The sequence below is a fragment of the Vicia villosa genome, unplaced genomic scaffold, assembly GCF_029867415.1.
Source record: "Vicia villosa cultivar HV-30 ecotype Madison, WI unplaced genomic scaffold, Vvil1.0 ctg.000168F_1_1, whole genome shotgun sequence".
NCBI classification, from domain to species: domain Eukaryota; kingdom Viridiplantae; phylum Streptophyta; class Magnoliopsida; order Fabales; family Fabaceae; genus Vicia; species Vicia villosa.
The window spans coordinates 69,099-87,400 of NW_026705049.1; the positions used below are offsets into that span (position 1 = coordinate 69,099).

Sequence of the window (18,302 nt, forward strand, 5' to 3'; positions counted from 1 at the left end):
GGGTTTCTTAGATCAAACATCATTCTCAGGATGTTTTCAGTAACGACCACAAACTTCCCATGAACAAAAGATAGAATGGATTTAGGAGCAACAACAGCGTGCACCCAAAATTCTTTTACAAGATCTGGGTAAACCGGTCCACAGAACTTAGCAAATAATGAAGTCCATCCTTGAAATATGATATCTTCTTTAAGACGAAACTCATGTTCTTCAAGACTATCAAAGTCTACAATAAGTTCACAGATAACTTCCAACTCCTTTTTGGAAATGGAACAGGCGATAACTGGAACAATTTCCTGATCTTCTTCTTGAGGATGGAGAGGAGCAGATGAACCACCGTTGAGAGATGAAGAAGCAGCCATTGAAACAGTACTGAGATTACAAGAAAAAATTCTGGGTTTGCGCTTAGGGTTAGAGAAAAAGGGCAAAGAGGTTACAAAAGTGCATACACAAGGAGAGAGAGAATGGGAGCAAAAAAGATGAACGTTATGATTTGAAATATATTTATAGAGGCGGATTTGAAAAAGAATGCAATAAAATTATGAGAATGAACAGTTACAGAATCAAATGAAATCAACTGCATTAAATGATGAGTGACGTTAGGTGAGAGAACGTGGTAATTGAAATGATTTACACAGTTACCTAGGGCGGAGTCCCATCAGATTCACTCACGCTTTTACCATCCGTGCAAACACGTGTTCACCATCAGAAACACTTGATGACAGCTGTGTTGTATTGCATTTGCATCTGATGATGAATAGAACTTTTCATCTTCTAATTCTGGTCACTGATTCTGACTACCATTCTTTAGAAATGATCTAGTTCTGATAGGATCATCTTTCTTTCCAAGAATCACATCTTCTAAGTGAGCTGAGGTGAGTCTAGAAGATCTTCTGACTGTTGGTTCTTCAGAAATTCTGAGATTCTCTAAAGATGCAGCAACTTGATCTTCTGATTCTTTGCTTCTGAGATTTTCAGCTTCTAAAACTTTGCTTCTTGGTTCTACAGCTTCTGATATATCAATATCTATATCTGCAAAATTCTCAAACTGCTTTGGCTTTTCAAGACAAGGCTTATCATCAAATCTGATATTGATTGATTCTTCTACAACCAATGTTTCAGTATTATATACTTTGTAGCCTTTAGAGCGTTCAGAATATCCAAGAAGGAAACATTTTTGTGTCTTAGAATCAAACTTACCAAGATGATCTTTAGTATTCAGAATAAAACAAACACATCCAAAAGGATGAAAATATGAAATGTTGGGCTTTTTGTTCTTCCACAATTCATAAGGAGTCTTATTTAGAATAGGTCTTATAGAGATTCTATTCTGAATATAACATGCAGTATTTATTGCTTCTGCCCAGAAGTGCTTAGCCATATTTGTTTCATTGATCATGGTTCTGGCCATTTCTTGTAGAGTCCTATTCTTTCGCTCTACAACTCCATTTTGTTGTGGAGTTCTAGGGCAAGAGAAATCATGGGCAATACCATTTTCTTTGAAGAACTCCTCAAAGAATCTGTTCTCAAATTCACCACCATGATCACTTCTGACCTTTATGATTTTGCACTCCTTCTCAGATTGAATCTGAGTGCAGAATTCAAAGAACACTAAATGAGAATCATCCTTGTGTTTTAAGAACTTTACCCATGTCCAGCGGCTATAATCATCTACGATGACTAATCCATATTTCTTCCCTCTGACAGATGCTGTTTTGACTGGTCCAAACAGATCAATGTGCAGAAGTTCTAACGGCCTTGAGGAAGAGACAACATTCTTAGATTTGAATGCAGGTCTGGAGAACTTGCCCTTCTGACATGCTTCACAAAGAGCATCTGATTTGTATTTCAGATTTGGGAGTCCTCTAACCAGATTTAGTTTGTTAATCTGAGAAATCTTTCTCAAACTAGCATGTCCTAATCTTCTGTGCCAGACCCATTGCTCTTCAGAAACAGACATAAGACAAGTCACCTTCTACTTCTCAAGATCTGAAAGATCAATCTTATAAATTTTTTTCTTTCTCTTGCCTGTAAATAGGATTGAGCCATCCTTTTGACTTACAGCCTTGCAAGACTTTTGATTGAAGATTATGTCATAACCATTGTCACTTAATTGACTTATGGACAATAAGTTATGCGCTAATCCTTCTACAAGAAGTACATTAGTTATGGAAGGAGAGTTGCCAATACTTATGGTTCCAGAGCCAATAATCTTGCCCTTATGATCTCCTCCAAACTCGACTTCTCCACCAGATTTAAGCACCTTCTGCCAATACTTCTAGATAGGAACTTTCTGAAGCTCGAGTCATATTCTTTCAGAATATGATTGAGACTAGGAATGGATTTTTCTGATTCAGAAGGAGATCCAATATCTTTGGATAATTTTAAAACTTTTTCCTTCAGTTCAGAATTTTCCACTCCCAGCTTCTTAGTTTCAGATTCAAATAGCTTTTTCAACTTTTTGTATTTGATACTAAGATGAGCCTTGAGTTCCAGAAGTTCAGTTAAACTGGAAACTAACTCTTCTCTAGAAAGTCCAGAAAATACCTCTTCAGAATCTGATTCTGATGTAGATTCTGATCCGTCATCCACTGTGGCCATCAGTGCAAGGTTTGCCTGCTCACCTTCAGAGTCTGATTCTGATTCTGATTTTGAATCATCTCATGTTGCCATAAGACCTTTCTTCTTATGAAACTTCTTCTTGGGATTCACCTTCTGAAGTTTTGGACATTCATTCTTGAAGTGTCCAGGCTCATTGCACTCATAGCAGATGACCTTCTTCTTGTCAGATCTTCTGCCTCCAGAAGATTCTCCTCTTTTAGGCTTCTTTGAACTTCTGAGCTCTTGAACTTCCTTTGCTTGCTCTTCTAGAGATGGTTTACCCTTCTGGAGATCATGGACAGTTCATCTTCTTCTTCTGATTCTGATTCTTCAGAATCTACTTCTTCAGCCTGAAAAGCGTTAGTGCATTTTTTATAATTAGATTTTAACGCAATAGACTTACCTTTCTTCTGAGGTTCATTAGCATCTAGCTCAATTTCTTGACTCCTCAGAGCACTGATCAATTCTTCAAGAGAGACTTCATTCAGATTCTTGGCAATCTTGAAAGCAGTCACCATAGGACCCCATCTTCTTGGCAAGCTTCTGATGATCTTATTGACATGATCAGCCCTTGTGTATCCCTTGTCAAGAACTCTCAATCCAGCAGTTAGCGTTTGGAATCTTGAGAACATCTTCTCAATGTTTTCATCATCCTCCATCTTGAAGGCTTCATATTTCTGGATCAAAGCAAGAGCTTTAGTCTCCTTGACTTGGGCATTTCCTTCATGGGTCATTTTCAATGACTCATATATGTCATAGGCAGTTTCCCTGTTAGATATCTTCTCATATTCAGCATGAGAGATAGCATTCAGCAAAACAGTCCTACACTTATGATGATTTTTGAATTGCTTCTTTTGATAATCATTCATTTCTTGTCTTGTAAGCCTTACGCCAGTAGCTTTCACTGGATGTTTGTAACCATCCATCAGCAGATCCCATAAGTCACCATCTAGACCAAGGAAGTAACTTTCAAGCTTATCTTTCCAGTATTCAAAGTTTTCACCATCAAATACTGGTGGTCTAGTATAACCATTGTTACCATTTCCATTGTATTGCTCAGCAGAGCCAGATGTAGATGTATGTGATGGATCTTCACCAGCCATCTTGACTTAAGCGTTTTTCTCTTCCTGAATCTTTTCTAAACACGGTTAAGTGCTTGCACCTTAGAACCGGCGCTCTGATGCCAATTGAAGGATAGAAAAACACTTAGAAAGGGGGGGGGGATTTGAATAAGTGTAGCTTTAAAACTTGTAAGATAAAAACGATTTGCACAATGATTTTTATCCTGGTTCGTTGTTAATTAAACTACTCCAGTCCACCCGCTTGGAGTGATTTACCTCACCTGAGGATTTAATCCACTAATCACACGAGATTACAATGGTTTTCCACTTAGACAACTTCTAAGTCTTCTAGAGTATACTGATCACAACCTGATCACTCTAGGAACAATCTGCTTAGATACCCTCTAAGACTTTCTAGAGTATACTGATCAACAACCTGATCACTCTAGTTCTTACAACTTAATGTAAACAAATTCTAAGAGTTACAATGCTTCTTATAAAGCTATTATCACAACTGTGATTTTATCTTAAGTTTAAGCTTAATCTCACTAATATATTACAATAACAATGTAGTGAGGTTGAAGATGAAGTTTGAGAGCTTTTGAATTTGACAGCGTATCAACGTTTTTGCATAAAGTCTTATATTCAGAACTCGTCACTTAGCTTCTCATCAGAACTTCATATTTATAGGCGTTTGAGAAGATGACCGTTGGGAGCATTTAATGCTTTGCGTGATCCGTACAGCATTGCATTTAATGTTTCACTCTTTTGTCAACTACCTCGAGCCTTGCTTTCGCTGTGTCTACTGACGTTGCCTTTAATAGCTTTCAACGTTCCTTTTGTCAGTCAGCGTAGCCTACCAGCTAGTACTTGCTTCTGATCTGATGTTTGTGTAAACAACGTTTGAATATCATCAGAGTCAAACAGCTTGGTGCAGAGCATCTTCTTGTCTTCTGACCTTGAAGTGCTTCTGAGCGTGATACCATGAGAACTTCAGTGCTTCTGCTTCTGATCTCAAGTCCTTCTGATGCTTCCATAGACCATGTTCTGATTCTGCTTGACCATCTTCTAATGTCATGCCAGACCATGTTCTGATGTTGCATGCTGAACCTTCTGAGTCAGTGCTTCTTGCGCTGATTTTGTGCATACGCTTTATATAATTCCTGAAATGGAAATTGCATAGTATTAGAGTACCACATTATCTCATACAAAATTCATATACATTGTTATCATCAAAACTAAGAATATTGATCAGAACAAATCTTGTTTTAACATTTATGTCTCAGTAGGTCGACCTAAATTAAGGCTGCGTCGGCCTAGCAGAAGGAAGAAAAAAAAACTTCAGAGTAGGTCGACCTAAAACATGGGTAGGTCGACGTAGCTGGAAGTTGTGTTGTTAATTTTAAAAAAATGCTTCAACAGGTCGATTCAGATGCATAGGAGGTCAACCTAAAATTCTTAAAATGCTTGAAATTGCAATGGAGAGGCTTATGAATGTTAGATGTATGCTTATTCTACTATTTGGATGCCCAAACAAGATCTATTATGAGTAATGATAAACAACATATACATGTAAATGAGATATGTGGAGAAGCATACATGAAGTCACTATAAACATGTTAATTGATAGCATATTATAGCATCAATAATATTTTTGGAAGTGAACAACAAACATGTTACCATTTTCTCAACTTGCAGATATCTTGTCATCTTTGTTAATGTAGCATGATCCTTGATTGATTTCGTACTACCTTCATGCTAAGAGAAGTGTTAGCTTGAACATAATCAAAGTATAGAGTTAAAAATAATTAAATAAACAAGAGAAGGAGCATGCTTAGCTCAAATTAGAGATATCTAATATCCCTAATTCTCTTCGAATGTTGAAGAACGGCTCGGTTGCAAGAGGTTTGGTAAAGATATCAGCTAGTTGTTTCTTGCTCTCTACATGTTCAAATATTACTTCTCCTTTTTCTACATGATCTCTTAGGAAGTGATGCCTTATTTTGATATGCTTGGTTCGTGAGTGTAGAACAGGATTTTTGCTTAAGTTTATGGCGCTTGTGTTGTCGCACATGATAGGTATTCGATCAAGCTTAATACCAAAGTCAATGAGCTGCTGCTTGAGCCATAATATCTGAGCACAGCAGCTTCCGGCAGCTACATATTCAGCCTCAGCTGTAGATAATGCAACTGATACTTGTTTCTTGTTGAGCCAACTTATCAATGAATTTGAGAATAGATGACATGTCCCACTGGTGCTCTTTCTGTCAGATTTGCATCCAGCAAAGTCGGAATCGGAGTATCCCACCAAATAGCATTCATTTCCCTTAGGATACCATAGGCCATATGTAGTAGTTCCACAGAGATATCATAGAATTCGTTTTACAGCTTTTAGGTGTGATTCCTTTGGGCATGATTGGTATCTTGCGCACATGCATACACTAAACATAATGTCCGGTCTTGAAGCTATGAGGTACAATAGTGAGCCTATCATACCTCGGTACAATTTCACATCAACTTCTTTACCTTTTTCATCCTTGTCTAGGTTGCCATTGGTTGCCATAGGTATGTCAATCTCCTTTGCCTCACTCATTCCAAATTTCTTAAGCAACTCCATGCAATATTTGGTTTGACTAACGAAGGTTCCTTGACTAAGTTGCTTGATTTATAGACCAAGGAAGAAGTTCAATTCTCCCATGAGGCTCATCTCAAATTCACTCTGCATAAGCTTAGAAAATTCTTTGACAAGTTTTGCATTAGTCGACCCAAATATAATATCATCTACATAAACTTGAACCAAAAGTATATCTTTATCTTTTCTTTTAATGAAGAGAGTAGTGTCAACTTTACCCCTAAAGTATCCTTGACTAAGTAGAAATTTGCTTAAACGTTCATACCAAGCCCTAGGAGCTTGTTTAAGACCGTATAAAGCACGTTTCAACTTACAAACATGGGTTGGATACTTGTAATTTTCAAAACCTGGTGGTTGAGCTACATACACCTCTTCATTGATGTAGCCATTTAGAAAGGCACTTTTAACATCCATTTGAAAGAGCTTAAAGTCTCTTGAGCAGGCATAAGCAATTAAGAAATGAATAGCCTCGAGACGAGCTACGGGAGCATACGTCTCTTCATAATCAATACCTTCCTCTTGATTGTAGCCTTGAGCTACTAATCTAGCCTTGTTTCTAGTAATAAATCCGTTTTCATCAAGTTTGTTACGAAAAACCCATCTAGTACCGATCACTTGATGTTCTCCCGGATGAGGGACAAGGTCCCAAACATCATTCCGTTTAAATTGGTTTAATTCTTCTTGCATGGCCATTAGCCAATGCTCATCAAGTAATGCGTCCTTAGCGTTTTTCGGCTCAACTTGTGAAACAAAAGCAAAATGATGATAAAAGTTACTTATCTTAGAGCGTGTTGTAACGCCCTTTGAGATGTCCCCTATTATGTTGTCGATTAGATGATCTTTTACGTTTGTCCAGGCCTTAGGAAGTTCTTCGTTGTTTGAGATGCTTTCTTTTTCAACATTATCATGAGACTCATCTTTCTCTTTCTTAGCATCTTCCTTTGCAACACTTTCACTTTCGTCTTCCTTATCTTTGACAATGTCTTCAGTAGATGGGCCTGCACTATCAAAAGATATACCTTTCTCGACATATTTTGCATAAGATTCATCAAAGGACACATGAACTGACTCTTCAACTATAAGTAACCTTTTGTTGTAAATCCTATATGCTTTACTAGATTGAGAGTAACCAAGAAATATGCCTTCGTCAGCTTTAGCATCGAATTTCCCAAGGTTATCCTTACCGTTATCTAACACAAAACATTTGCAACCAAATACGTGGAGATGTAACACATTTGGTTTTCTACCATTTAATAATTCATATGGTGTTTTGTTTAGTATAGGACGTATTAGTATCCTATTCAAAACATAACATGCGGTGCTAATAGCATCAGCCCAGAAATATTTAGGTAGACTACCCTCATTGAGCATTGTTCTTGCCAACTCCTCTAGAACATGATTTTTGCGTTCAACCACTCCGTTTTGTTGTGGTGTTCTAGGAGCTGAAAAGTTATGTTCAATTCCATGTTTATCACAGTATTTTTCAAAAAGATAATTTTCAAATTCTCCACCGTGATCACTACGGATTGCAACTATCTTAGTGTTCATTTTGTTTTAACATAACCTTGCAAATTGAGTAAAGGCTGGAAAAGTTTGATCCTTACTAGGTAGGAAGATTGTCCAACAAAATCTAGAGTAATCATCAACAATGACAAAACCATAGATGTTTCCACCTATGCTTTTAGTCCTTGAAGGGCCAAAGAGATCCATGTGAAGAAGCTCAAGGGGACGTGATGTTGAAACCACGTTCTTTGATTTAAAAGAATTTTTCGTTTGCTTCCCCTTTTGACATGCATCACATAGATGATCCTTTGAAAACTTTATTTTTGGTAAACCGATTACTAAGTCTTTTGTGACAACCTTATTTAGTAAGTCAAAATTTATGTGGGCAAGGCGCCTATGCCAAAGCCATGACTCTTCGCCTAGAGCAATGAGACACTTGGCACTTGATTTAGATACTTCGTCCAAATTTAGCATATAGATGTTGTTTACTCTTATGCCATTAAACATAATGTCTCTTTTCTTAGTATGTTCTATTGTGCAGCCAGAATTTGTAAAGGTTACTTTGAAGTCTTTGTCGCACAATTGACTAATACTTAAGAGATTATGTTTAAGACCTTCTACTTGTAACACATCAGTTATAGTTGTGGTAGAAGGGTTACCTACACTTCCTTTACCAAGTATGGCTCCCTTATTGTTGTCTCCATAGGTGACATATCCCTTTTTCTTTGCGTGGAACTCAACAAAAAGTGATATGTCTCCCGTCATGTGTCTTGAACATCCTCTATCAAGGAACCACAACCTTTTGGCAATGTCAAGACACTTTTCCTGCAAAATTAATTTAGAGTGGAAGGTCCCCAATTTTCATTGGGTCCTTGGTAGTGAGTACATAAATTGTTGCACTTAGGCAACCATTGAAATACTCCTTTAGGAACTAAAATCCTCCTAAATTTGCATTTTTCAATGGTATGACCCTTTTTGCAACAATAGTGACAAGTAATATGATGAGAGTATGATGTTTTGCTAGTTTATTCTTTTGTCACAAAAGTGTATTTACTATATAAAGGAGTATACGATCTTTTGAACTTATTTGGATCAACCGCAAAAGGCACTTTTTGTTGTAGAGCTTTATCTAATTTGGCCTTTAGATCTCTTACTTCTTTTTGCCAAATATGACATGTCTCACAACCAAACCATGATGTAGGATCTTCCTCAATTTTATCCTTTTGAATATCTCGCATAGATTGTTTTAAAGCTTCCATATCCTTTTTGGTTTTCTCAACTTTTGATTCAAGGTATGAAAAAAATTTCTTATTTGAGGCCAAAAGTTTGAAAGCTTCAATTGCATCTCTATGTAGTTCTTCAAAAGCTAATTTTAATTAAGAATGAGATACCTTATCTACAAGTTCGGGTTTAAGATGACTTACACGTTTCTTTTTCTTATGTTGATGAGCCGTAAGACATAAGTTTGCTGATTCTTCTTCATCACTTGATGAGTCTTCACTAGATGAATCACTTTCCCATGCTATGTAGGCTCTTCTAGGCTTGTTATGACTTTTGCTTTGATTCTTCTCTTTCTCCTTCTTAAGGTATGGACAATCTGGTTTGTAGTGACCAACTTTACCACAATTGAAGCAAGGACCTTTGAATTTTCCTTTGTTATTCTCATCTTGTTTATACTTGTTGAATTGCTTCCTATAGTTGATCAAGCTTTTGTCGGAGTGTTTTGCTCCATTTTTCTTTATGTATTTGTTGTACCTTCGCACAAACAGTCCCATTTCCTCATCATCTGAGTCTTCCTCATCACTAGAATCACTGTCCTCTTGCTCTTGCTTTGAGGTCTTGGAGCTTGAAGACTTTAGAGCAATTGACTTCTTCTCTACCTCTTTCTCCATGTTCTTATCGTTCTTTGCCCTTTTCTCATGCATGTCAAGGCATTTAAGATGTTTCTCATGTTCTTCAAGTTTACCAAAGAGAGTGGTGATGTCTAGGGTATTTAGATCATTTGCTTCCTTTATGGCTGTAACCTTGGGTTGCCATTCCCTGTTTAAACACCTTAAGGTTTTGTTAGTAGCAATAGCATTGGAAACAGGTCTATCAAGAGAGTTCAACCAATTTTTAAGATGCACGAATCTCTTTTGCATGTTTTCGATGGATTCACCATCTTCCATGTGAAAGACACTAGTGCAGAAAATAGTTTTTACATCAGGCGAAAAAGATTTTTTACATCGGTTTTAGGCCCGATGTAAACACAGGCGATGTAAAAAGTCTGAGACATTTTACATCGGGTCAGAGCCCGATGTGAAAGTCATCATACCACATCGGTTGATTTCATAGGTCTGATGTGAAAAACAATAAAAAAATTAATTAAAAAAAAATACGCAACCTTTTACATCGGTTTCTAAACATGGCCGATGTAATAGACTGCTTTTCACATCGGTTTAGGGAAAAGGACCGATGTGAAAAATATTGAAATTTTTTATTTGAAAAACATAAGCCACATTTTACATCGGTTATAACTCTGCACCGATGTAATAGATAGCTTTTTACATCGGTTTTAGTAAAACCCGATGTAAAATGTTTTATGTTTTTTACCATAAATTGGCTGTTTTTACTATTTTCCTGTTTTAACCTGTAATTTTTTCTGTACCTAATTTTCAATATAAGATTCATATACCACACAGACCAAAGAGGTCGCTATATATTTTTTACTCACAGCACACAGACCAAATAGCTAAGATGCATATATATATTCGTCAAAATATACAAAAATATTAATCTAGAATAAACAAGTGTTCAAAATGATAAGAAAGGTTTACACACGATTTTCTACTACAAGATAATTATCTCAAAGAAACATAAAGTACTTTCGCGCACTTGGAAAACCAACACGCATCCACGAGAAGCATAAAGTTATCCTTTATATAACTCAAAGAAACATTTTGCCCAACGGAGTCGCAAATCATACAAATCTTCTTGTGTCAATTCTGTAGGATCATTAAATACCTACAATACGTAAATAACAATATAGAGTTATTCTTTGAAAATTCATATTAAGTTGCAAAACGCAAAGTAAATAACAAATTAGAGTTATTTTATTACCTGCATCCAAGATTCAGTTATATTGGCAGAGACAATATCCAACATATTTTTCATCACATAGTATCCACAATCAGTATTGTTATGTTGTTTCCTTGACTACAAAATGAAAGACATAATTAATGAATAATTATCATAAAATTAAATACAGAATTATAATTTACATCACACTTACATTGGGCTTAAGCCATGTAATAGTCTTTTTTCTATTGCCATTTGAAATTTGATGAACCTCAAAAGCACTGATTCAAATAAAAATCCATATTCAGCCACATATTCAGCCACATATATATGATATATACTATATGTTATAAAAAAATTCACATAAAAGATAAACTTACGTTGAAATAATTTTCTTCGTGTTTTTATCAACATCCCAATTAAGTGAACAAAAGAAGACCACAGTATTCTCTCTTGGACACAAGACAAATAATTGCCAATGTTCTCTGTACATGTGTATGGAAATACAAAAGTCAAATAAAATATCTATGTTATCAAAATTAAAAAATAGAAAATAGAATTTCATAAAAACTTACCCATGAACGAGTGGTAGTAAGTAGCAAACTTTGTTTTGCGACATCAACTTTTCTTGTACGTATTGCCTAACATCTACTAAAGATCTCGGCACATCATCATTATATATACACCTAGCAGGATCCATAATTCCATACACTTCTGATGTGGAATTATCAATACATAGACGATGAATATACCTGAATAATTTTAAAATAAACATTAGATTCAAAGTGATGGAGATATAACCTATTGAAAGTAATAAAAGAAGAAAATGTACTTACGTGCTCCAAACTTGTAGAGTAGACACGTCAAGGCAATGAAAACCCATCAACAACTCTCTGATACACTTAGCTGACATATAAAAATGAATGACAGAGTTACAATGACTTAAATCCATTTCCAAGTGGTTGTCAGCCATTTTCACAACCATGAGTAACAATCTCTGAACATCGTCAACTTCAACCTCTTTGGTGCTTCCTTTTGCAGCTGAACAACTTCCTTTTCCGCTTGCTTCGACTAATTCCATTTTTTCAACGCATTTAGCATTATCAGTACTTTGTGACAAACCCATAGACTTAAGTGTCTCCATAAAAGATTGTTCCAACGCCTTGCGCTCTTCAATCCACTTTTGATCAAAATTAGCATGAAGTTTTGCTTCCAATTTAGATGAAAGTTGTTCAAGTTGTTCATCATCTATGTGTTGTCCTTGACGTGAATAAGACCGTCCAAAGTAAGTGCTTTATTTATGGTGTTTTCCAACACCACGAACACGGCCGCCATGCTCAGATGTTCCAAGGGCTGCTGTTAGGATATCGTTATGTCCATGTGGAACAAAGTCACCTTTTCCAGCTTCTTCAACCAGAGAATCCTTTAAAATGCAAAAAACACAACTAAATTCAATATGGGACAGCAATGCACACTTGTGTAGAAACTCATGGAAACATGCTTCAATTTTGAAATTTTATCATATGAATCAACACTTTAAGAACATGCAAGCAAGGATGGATACGAAACGAAATTAGGCAACAAAAATTATGACTCTAACAGCCCTGGTACAGCCACGAAACAATCAAGAGAAAGCCACCAAAATCCACATTTTAGTCCACAAAATTATACGTCATCACAAGAATTTGGTTCATGACAATTAGCACAAGAATAAGCAAGCAAGACATGACTTCAAGTATGTATGACATATGACAATCAATTTAATTCCAAGTTTTGCGTACATATATTTCAAATATATTTCAAATTCAAGTGGTTAGGCAAGCTCACATGACAATCCGCAAATATATTTCAAATTCAAGTGTTACTTACAATTTTCTCCGCAACAGCTTGTGTAGATTTTGATGTGTATTCTCCTCCTTTCTTTTGTCGTGCTCTCTTCCATAACTCATGGCGTGACGGTGGAGATGGACTACCATTATCATCTAATGTAGAATCATCTCTTGATGATATCCTTTCATTTTTAATTGTCTCCTCGAGCATGCGATACCCTCCACGAGATAATACATGTGGGTATACATTCTTAGCCACATTCTCTTTACCCTTCCGACTTTTTTCCTATTAATTATAAAATCAAACAGTTACCACTAAACATAATAAAAATGCTATTAAAAAAAACTCAAATATAACTCCTACTAACCTTAAATTTTTGGGTATCTCGAGACTTTAGAAACTCTTCCCATACTTCTTTTTTAATAAAATTATACCTGACATATGGAGGAGCGCGATCTTTTTTGGGATTATTAACATACTCGTCTGTGAGTTGTGTCTTAAAACCTCTCTATCTCTCTCCTGCATATTTAATCCATTCTTTCTTCAACGGATCCTTGATTTTACCATCCTTGTCTTTAACGCACCAATCTGGAATAGTGAAATGAATCTACACATACAGTATATGGCGTATGTTAGTATATATGTGATTATAAAATATAATAAAGTGTTGAATTTAAAATACCTGAACATCAGCCCATATAGCGTCTTTTATTCCATTTTCTATGTCTTTCCACTCATCTTTCAAAATAGAACATTTCTGCCGAGCAAGAGGTGCTATGTAACTCTTAAAATTTGCAGCATTTTTACCAACACCAGTACATTCATAAGTTCTTTGATCAAACTCGACCTTTATCTTTTCACCCGTTTGATGAACTTTGTCAATTTGTGTCATCATAGTTGGACCTCTAACTCTTTTTTTATTAGGATTACCAGATGAAGAGGACTTCTCGGTTGAATCAGCCATGTATCTGTTTAAACAAAAATAAAATAATTAGAAATCAAATTAAACACAAGATAAAAACAAATAGACATAAAATTAAGCACGAGATAAAAACAATAACATAAAATTAGGCATAAAATTAAAACAATTAGAAATCAAAGAAATGTCGAATTAACTTATAAAAAACACCATACTAGTTCTCCCATATCCCTTCTTCATGATCTGTGCGAATAGCATGCACATCATCTTCTACATCTTCTTCAATGAAGGTAGGCACATTTGTTGAGAGAGGAGGAGTTTCGGAAATATCAAGATTCGCATCTTGATTTTCATCACTATCATGCACCTTTCCTTGTAGAACAACTGACCACCTTTTATTACAAGGATCTGTGACATAAAAAACTTGTTTTGCTTGAGATGCCATGATGAAAGGTTCGTCCACATAAGCTAACTTGCTAAGATCAACCAATGTAACTCCAAATTCATCAATTCTTACACCACTATTGATATCAACCCATTTGCATTTAAATACAGGAACTTTAAACACAACATAATCAACTTCCCAAATCTCTTCTATCACCCCAAAGTAGGGTGTAGATGCCATAACCGGGTTTTTATCTTTAGCACTAGAGAAGTGCATGGACTCGGCCACAATCATAACCCCACTATTTTGTGTGGTACTACGGTCATCCTTTGCCTTTGTATAAAAGGAAGTTTTATTAATATCATATCCACTCCAAGTTATTATGTTGCATTTAGGCTCATAGGACAACCACTTAATTGTTTTTGAAGCACTATCATCACCAGTAATTTTTTCTTTAAACCACTCAGAGAAACTCTTATTATGCTCTTTTAACAACCCTCTTTCACTCATCTTGGGGTACTTTTTCTTTATGATGCTTTTGTGAGCAGATAAGTAAGGTTGAACTTCATCCGTGTTATTCAATATATACAAATGCGCTTGAACAACCACATCAATACTTAAGCTCTTGATCTTTAAACCTTGTGTACCCACACCCTCACATCTTCCATCATGACGAGACTTGGGAACCCCTACAACATTCACTTCCGACAAATAGTTAGAACAAAACTCAATTGCTTCTTCTGCAATGTACCTCTCAATAATCGATGCTTCCGGACGGTGTGGGTTCTTGGTATACCCTTTTAGTATCTTCATGTATCGCTCTATTGGATACATCCACCGTAAAAAAATTGGACCATATAATCTAATCTCCCTTACTAGATGAACAATCAAGTGAACCATAATGTCAAAAAATGAAGGAGGAAAAAACATCTCTAATTGGCACAAGATAAATGCAGCCTCATTTTCCAAATCTTCTAACTTTAATGGATCAATGGCTTTGCAACAAATTGCATTGAAAAACAGGCACAACCTAGTTATAGTCTTCCTAACATTGTTAGGCAATATTCCACGAATAGCCACTGGTAGTAGTTGTTGCATTAAGACATGACAGTCATGAGATTTTAAGCCAACTAATTTGAGATCTTTAACCGATACAAGCCTCTTGACATTTGATGAGTAACCATGCGGCACTTTGATACTTTCTAAACACTCACAAAAACTTGTTTTCTCTTTTTTCGACAAAGTGTAGCAGGCAGGAGGCAAATACGTCTTGTTACCTACATAATGTTATCATCAAGAATTTCAACAATTAAAGTTATGAACATGCTATTTTAACATCAAAAGGTAATGATAGCTTAATTTGAACACATAGTTGGTACCTATATATTGTGGAGTTAGCTCTTCTCGTATACCCATCACGCCCAAATCTAAACGAGCATTAATACCATCCTTTGTCTTGCCTTGAATGTTGAGAAGTGTTCCGATTACACTATCACATACATTTTTCTCCACGTGCATCACATCAATACAATGTCTTACCTCAAGACTAGACCAATATGGAAGATCGAAGAAAACCGACCTCTTTTTCCATATATTTTTTGCAATAGGCCGCTTTTGGTACTTTCCAAAAACAGCAGTAATGCCCTGTTGTCGTTGATAAACTTCCTCTCCAGTTAAGGGCTTTGGAGCAACACCATACTCTTGTTCCCCATTGAAAGCTTTCCGCAATCTACGATATGGATGATAACGATTTAGAAATTTTCGATGCCCGAGATAAACAGTCTTCTTTCCTTTTTCAAGCTGATGGTAACATGTGTCTTTTTCACATATAGGACACGCTTTATGCCCTTTAACTTTAAACCCAGACAAATTGCCATATGCCGGAAAATCGTTGATGGTGCAAAACAACATGGCACGCATATTGAACTGTTCACCAGAATGCGCATCGAAAACATCCACCCCTTCCTCCCACAACACTTTTAAATCATCGATCAGTGGACTTAGATAAACATCTATGTCGTTTCCTGGTTGTTTTGGGCCCGAAATCATCATGGATAACATCACATATTTACGCTTCATGCACAACCTAGGAGATAGGTTGTAAATCATTAGAAGAACTGTCCAAGAAGTATGGTTAGTATTTAGATTACCAAACGGATTCATTCCATCAGTAGAAAGTCCAAGTCTAAGGTTTCTCGACTCTTTGCCAAAATTTGGAAACAAAGAATCTATTTTCTTCCATTGCAAAGAATCAGCTACATGGCGGATTTGTCCATCACATTTTCTTTCTTCTGCATGCCATCTAAGATTCTTTGCATCGTTTGCATTAGCGAATAATCTCTTGAACCTTGAAATTATTGGTAGGTACCATACCACTTTCACGGGAGGACCCTTTTTGACCTCATCATCATCACTAGATTCACCATATCTCTTTTTGTAGCGTGACGCCTTGCACTTCGGACAATGGTTATAGTTTACATACTCTTTTCTGTATAATATGCAATCATTAGGACATGCATGTATCTTTTCATACTCCAAACCCATCAGACACAGTATTTTCTTCGCCTCGTAATAATGACTTGGCAGTACGTTACCTTCTGGAAGCATTTGTGTCAACAGTTCAAGCAATTCGGTAAAAATTTTGTCGGTCCACCCGTTAATTGCCTTCAGATTAAAGAATTTTAACACGGCTGACAAACGTGTTAAATTTGTGCATCCCGGGTACAAAGGTGTATCCTTGTCATTGCATAAACTATCATACGCATGTGCCCTCTTAAACGAATCTTGTCCAATATCACACATCATGTCTTCCAGACGATCATCCATTTCTACACTAACATTATCTCTTTGGGGCACATTTGAATTTTCTACCACTTCACCGTGCCATATCCATTGTGTATAGTTTTGACAAATCCCTTCACAAATTAGATGATCCATGATTTTTTTCTTACTAAGCTTTAGTTCTTTATTTGCACAACGAACACATGGACAGAGAAAAAGCGTAGGGTGACTATCTTCAGCATTACTTTTAGGAGGAGGAAGATCTTTTTTAGCATTACTTTCAGCAAACTCTAGAAATTCCATCACCCCATGTTCGTACTCATCACTTAATCGATTAGCTCTCATCCAACTACGATCCATACCTACAACGTAAACTTAAGAACAACTCAAACATTGGTGAAATTCGTATGAATTCATTTTGTAATATATATATATATAATTGGTATAACATATGTTATGAGGGACAACACTTTAGGCTCACTAAAGTATTCTTTTAATTAATACTTAGAATAAATTCTAAGTATAGTTTTTATATAATATCAAATAATGGTTATAGTATATGTTAAGAGGGACAACACTTTAGGCTCACTAAACTATTCTTTTAATTAATACTTAGAATCAATTCTAAGTATAGTTTTTATATAAAAAATAACAAAGAGAGCAAAGTAATTTTACACAGGATTTCAAATACTAGTATATGGGAGGGAGTACTAGTAACATATACTAGTATATATTTCAAATAATGTAACATACGTTTAAAATTAAAATTGAAGTGAATTCAAAGAATCTTAATCCAAAACCAGCTTGAAATTCTATCCCATGTCAGATCATTCGTCCTAACTTATACTTTTTGAAAGTTTAAGCTGTCTAATGCCTTTACACTTTAGTAAGATTCATTCATTATAAAACAAAACAAAAAATTATATAGGAAGATAAATAACTATATGGAAGGAACTAAGGCAGCAATATAAAAAGTGACAGATCAAAATGGAATTCAGCCCCAAAAACAATTGAGGCAATCAACTTTTATATAGACTCACAGTAGAGCACAGAAAAATTGTAAAGTATTCATACGAAACATGAAACAAATTCAAACAGTTGATACATTGTAAGCTCATAGAAGGTATTATTGTCAATAATGACTTATATTATAGACACTTATATCCATTCTAGTTTAATTTGGGGGAGGGAAGAAATCCATTACAGAAAACATTGACATAAAGATCTTTGGTTTACAGAAAACATACCGGAGAAGATAGATACGACGGCGTTTGGTGGTGGCTGGTTGGTCGCGGGTTGAACAAAGTGGTTGCTCGCAGGTTCAGTCACGGCGGCGGAGAACGGTCGTGGGTTGAACACGAACGGTTGCGGCCGTCGTTTGGCGTTTGGATTTAAGTCACGGTCGCGGGTTCAACGGTCACGGCGGAGCGGCGTTTGGCGTTTGGATTTAAGTCACGGTCGTTTCACGGTGAGAGCTGCAGAAGTGGTTCACGGTGAGAGCTGCGATGAAAGAAGAAAAAAGAAATGTCTGAG

The 18,302-nt window shown here is 36.1% G+C and overlaps 1 protein-coding gene across 1 annotated transcript; it reads right to left on the reverse strand.

The window, feature by feature from the left end:
* Positions 1–13,817: 13,817 nt before the first annotated feature.
* LOC131624881 (uncharacterized) lies at positions 13,818–17,129 on the reverse strand. Its single transcript, XM_058895803.1, has 2 exons — positions 15,368–17,129; positions 13,818–15,265 (listed from the first exon to the last, which is right to left on the reverse strand). The coding sequence occupies exons 1-2, from the start codon at positions 17,127–17,129 to the stop codon at positions 13,818–13,820; spliced, it is 3,210 nt and encodes a 1,069-aa protein (XP_058751786.1).
* Positions 17,130–18,302: the final 1,173 nt, after the last annotated feature.

Bases quoted from the DNA above. Each gene is read 5' to 3' on its own strand.
- LOC131624881 (XM_058895803.1), bottom strand. From the start codon at position 17,129: ATGGATCGTAGTTGGATGAGAGCTAATCGATTAAGTGATGAGTACGAA. The intron at 15,266-15,367 runs GTACCAACTATG...AACATTATGTAG, and splicing joins GCTAACTCCACAATATATAG to GTAACAAGACGTATTTGCCT.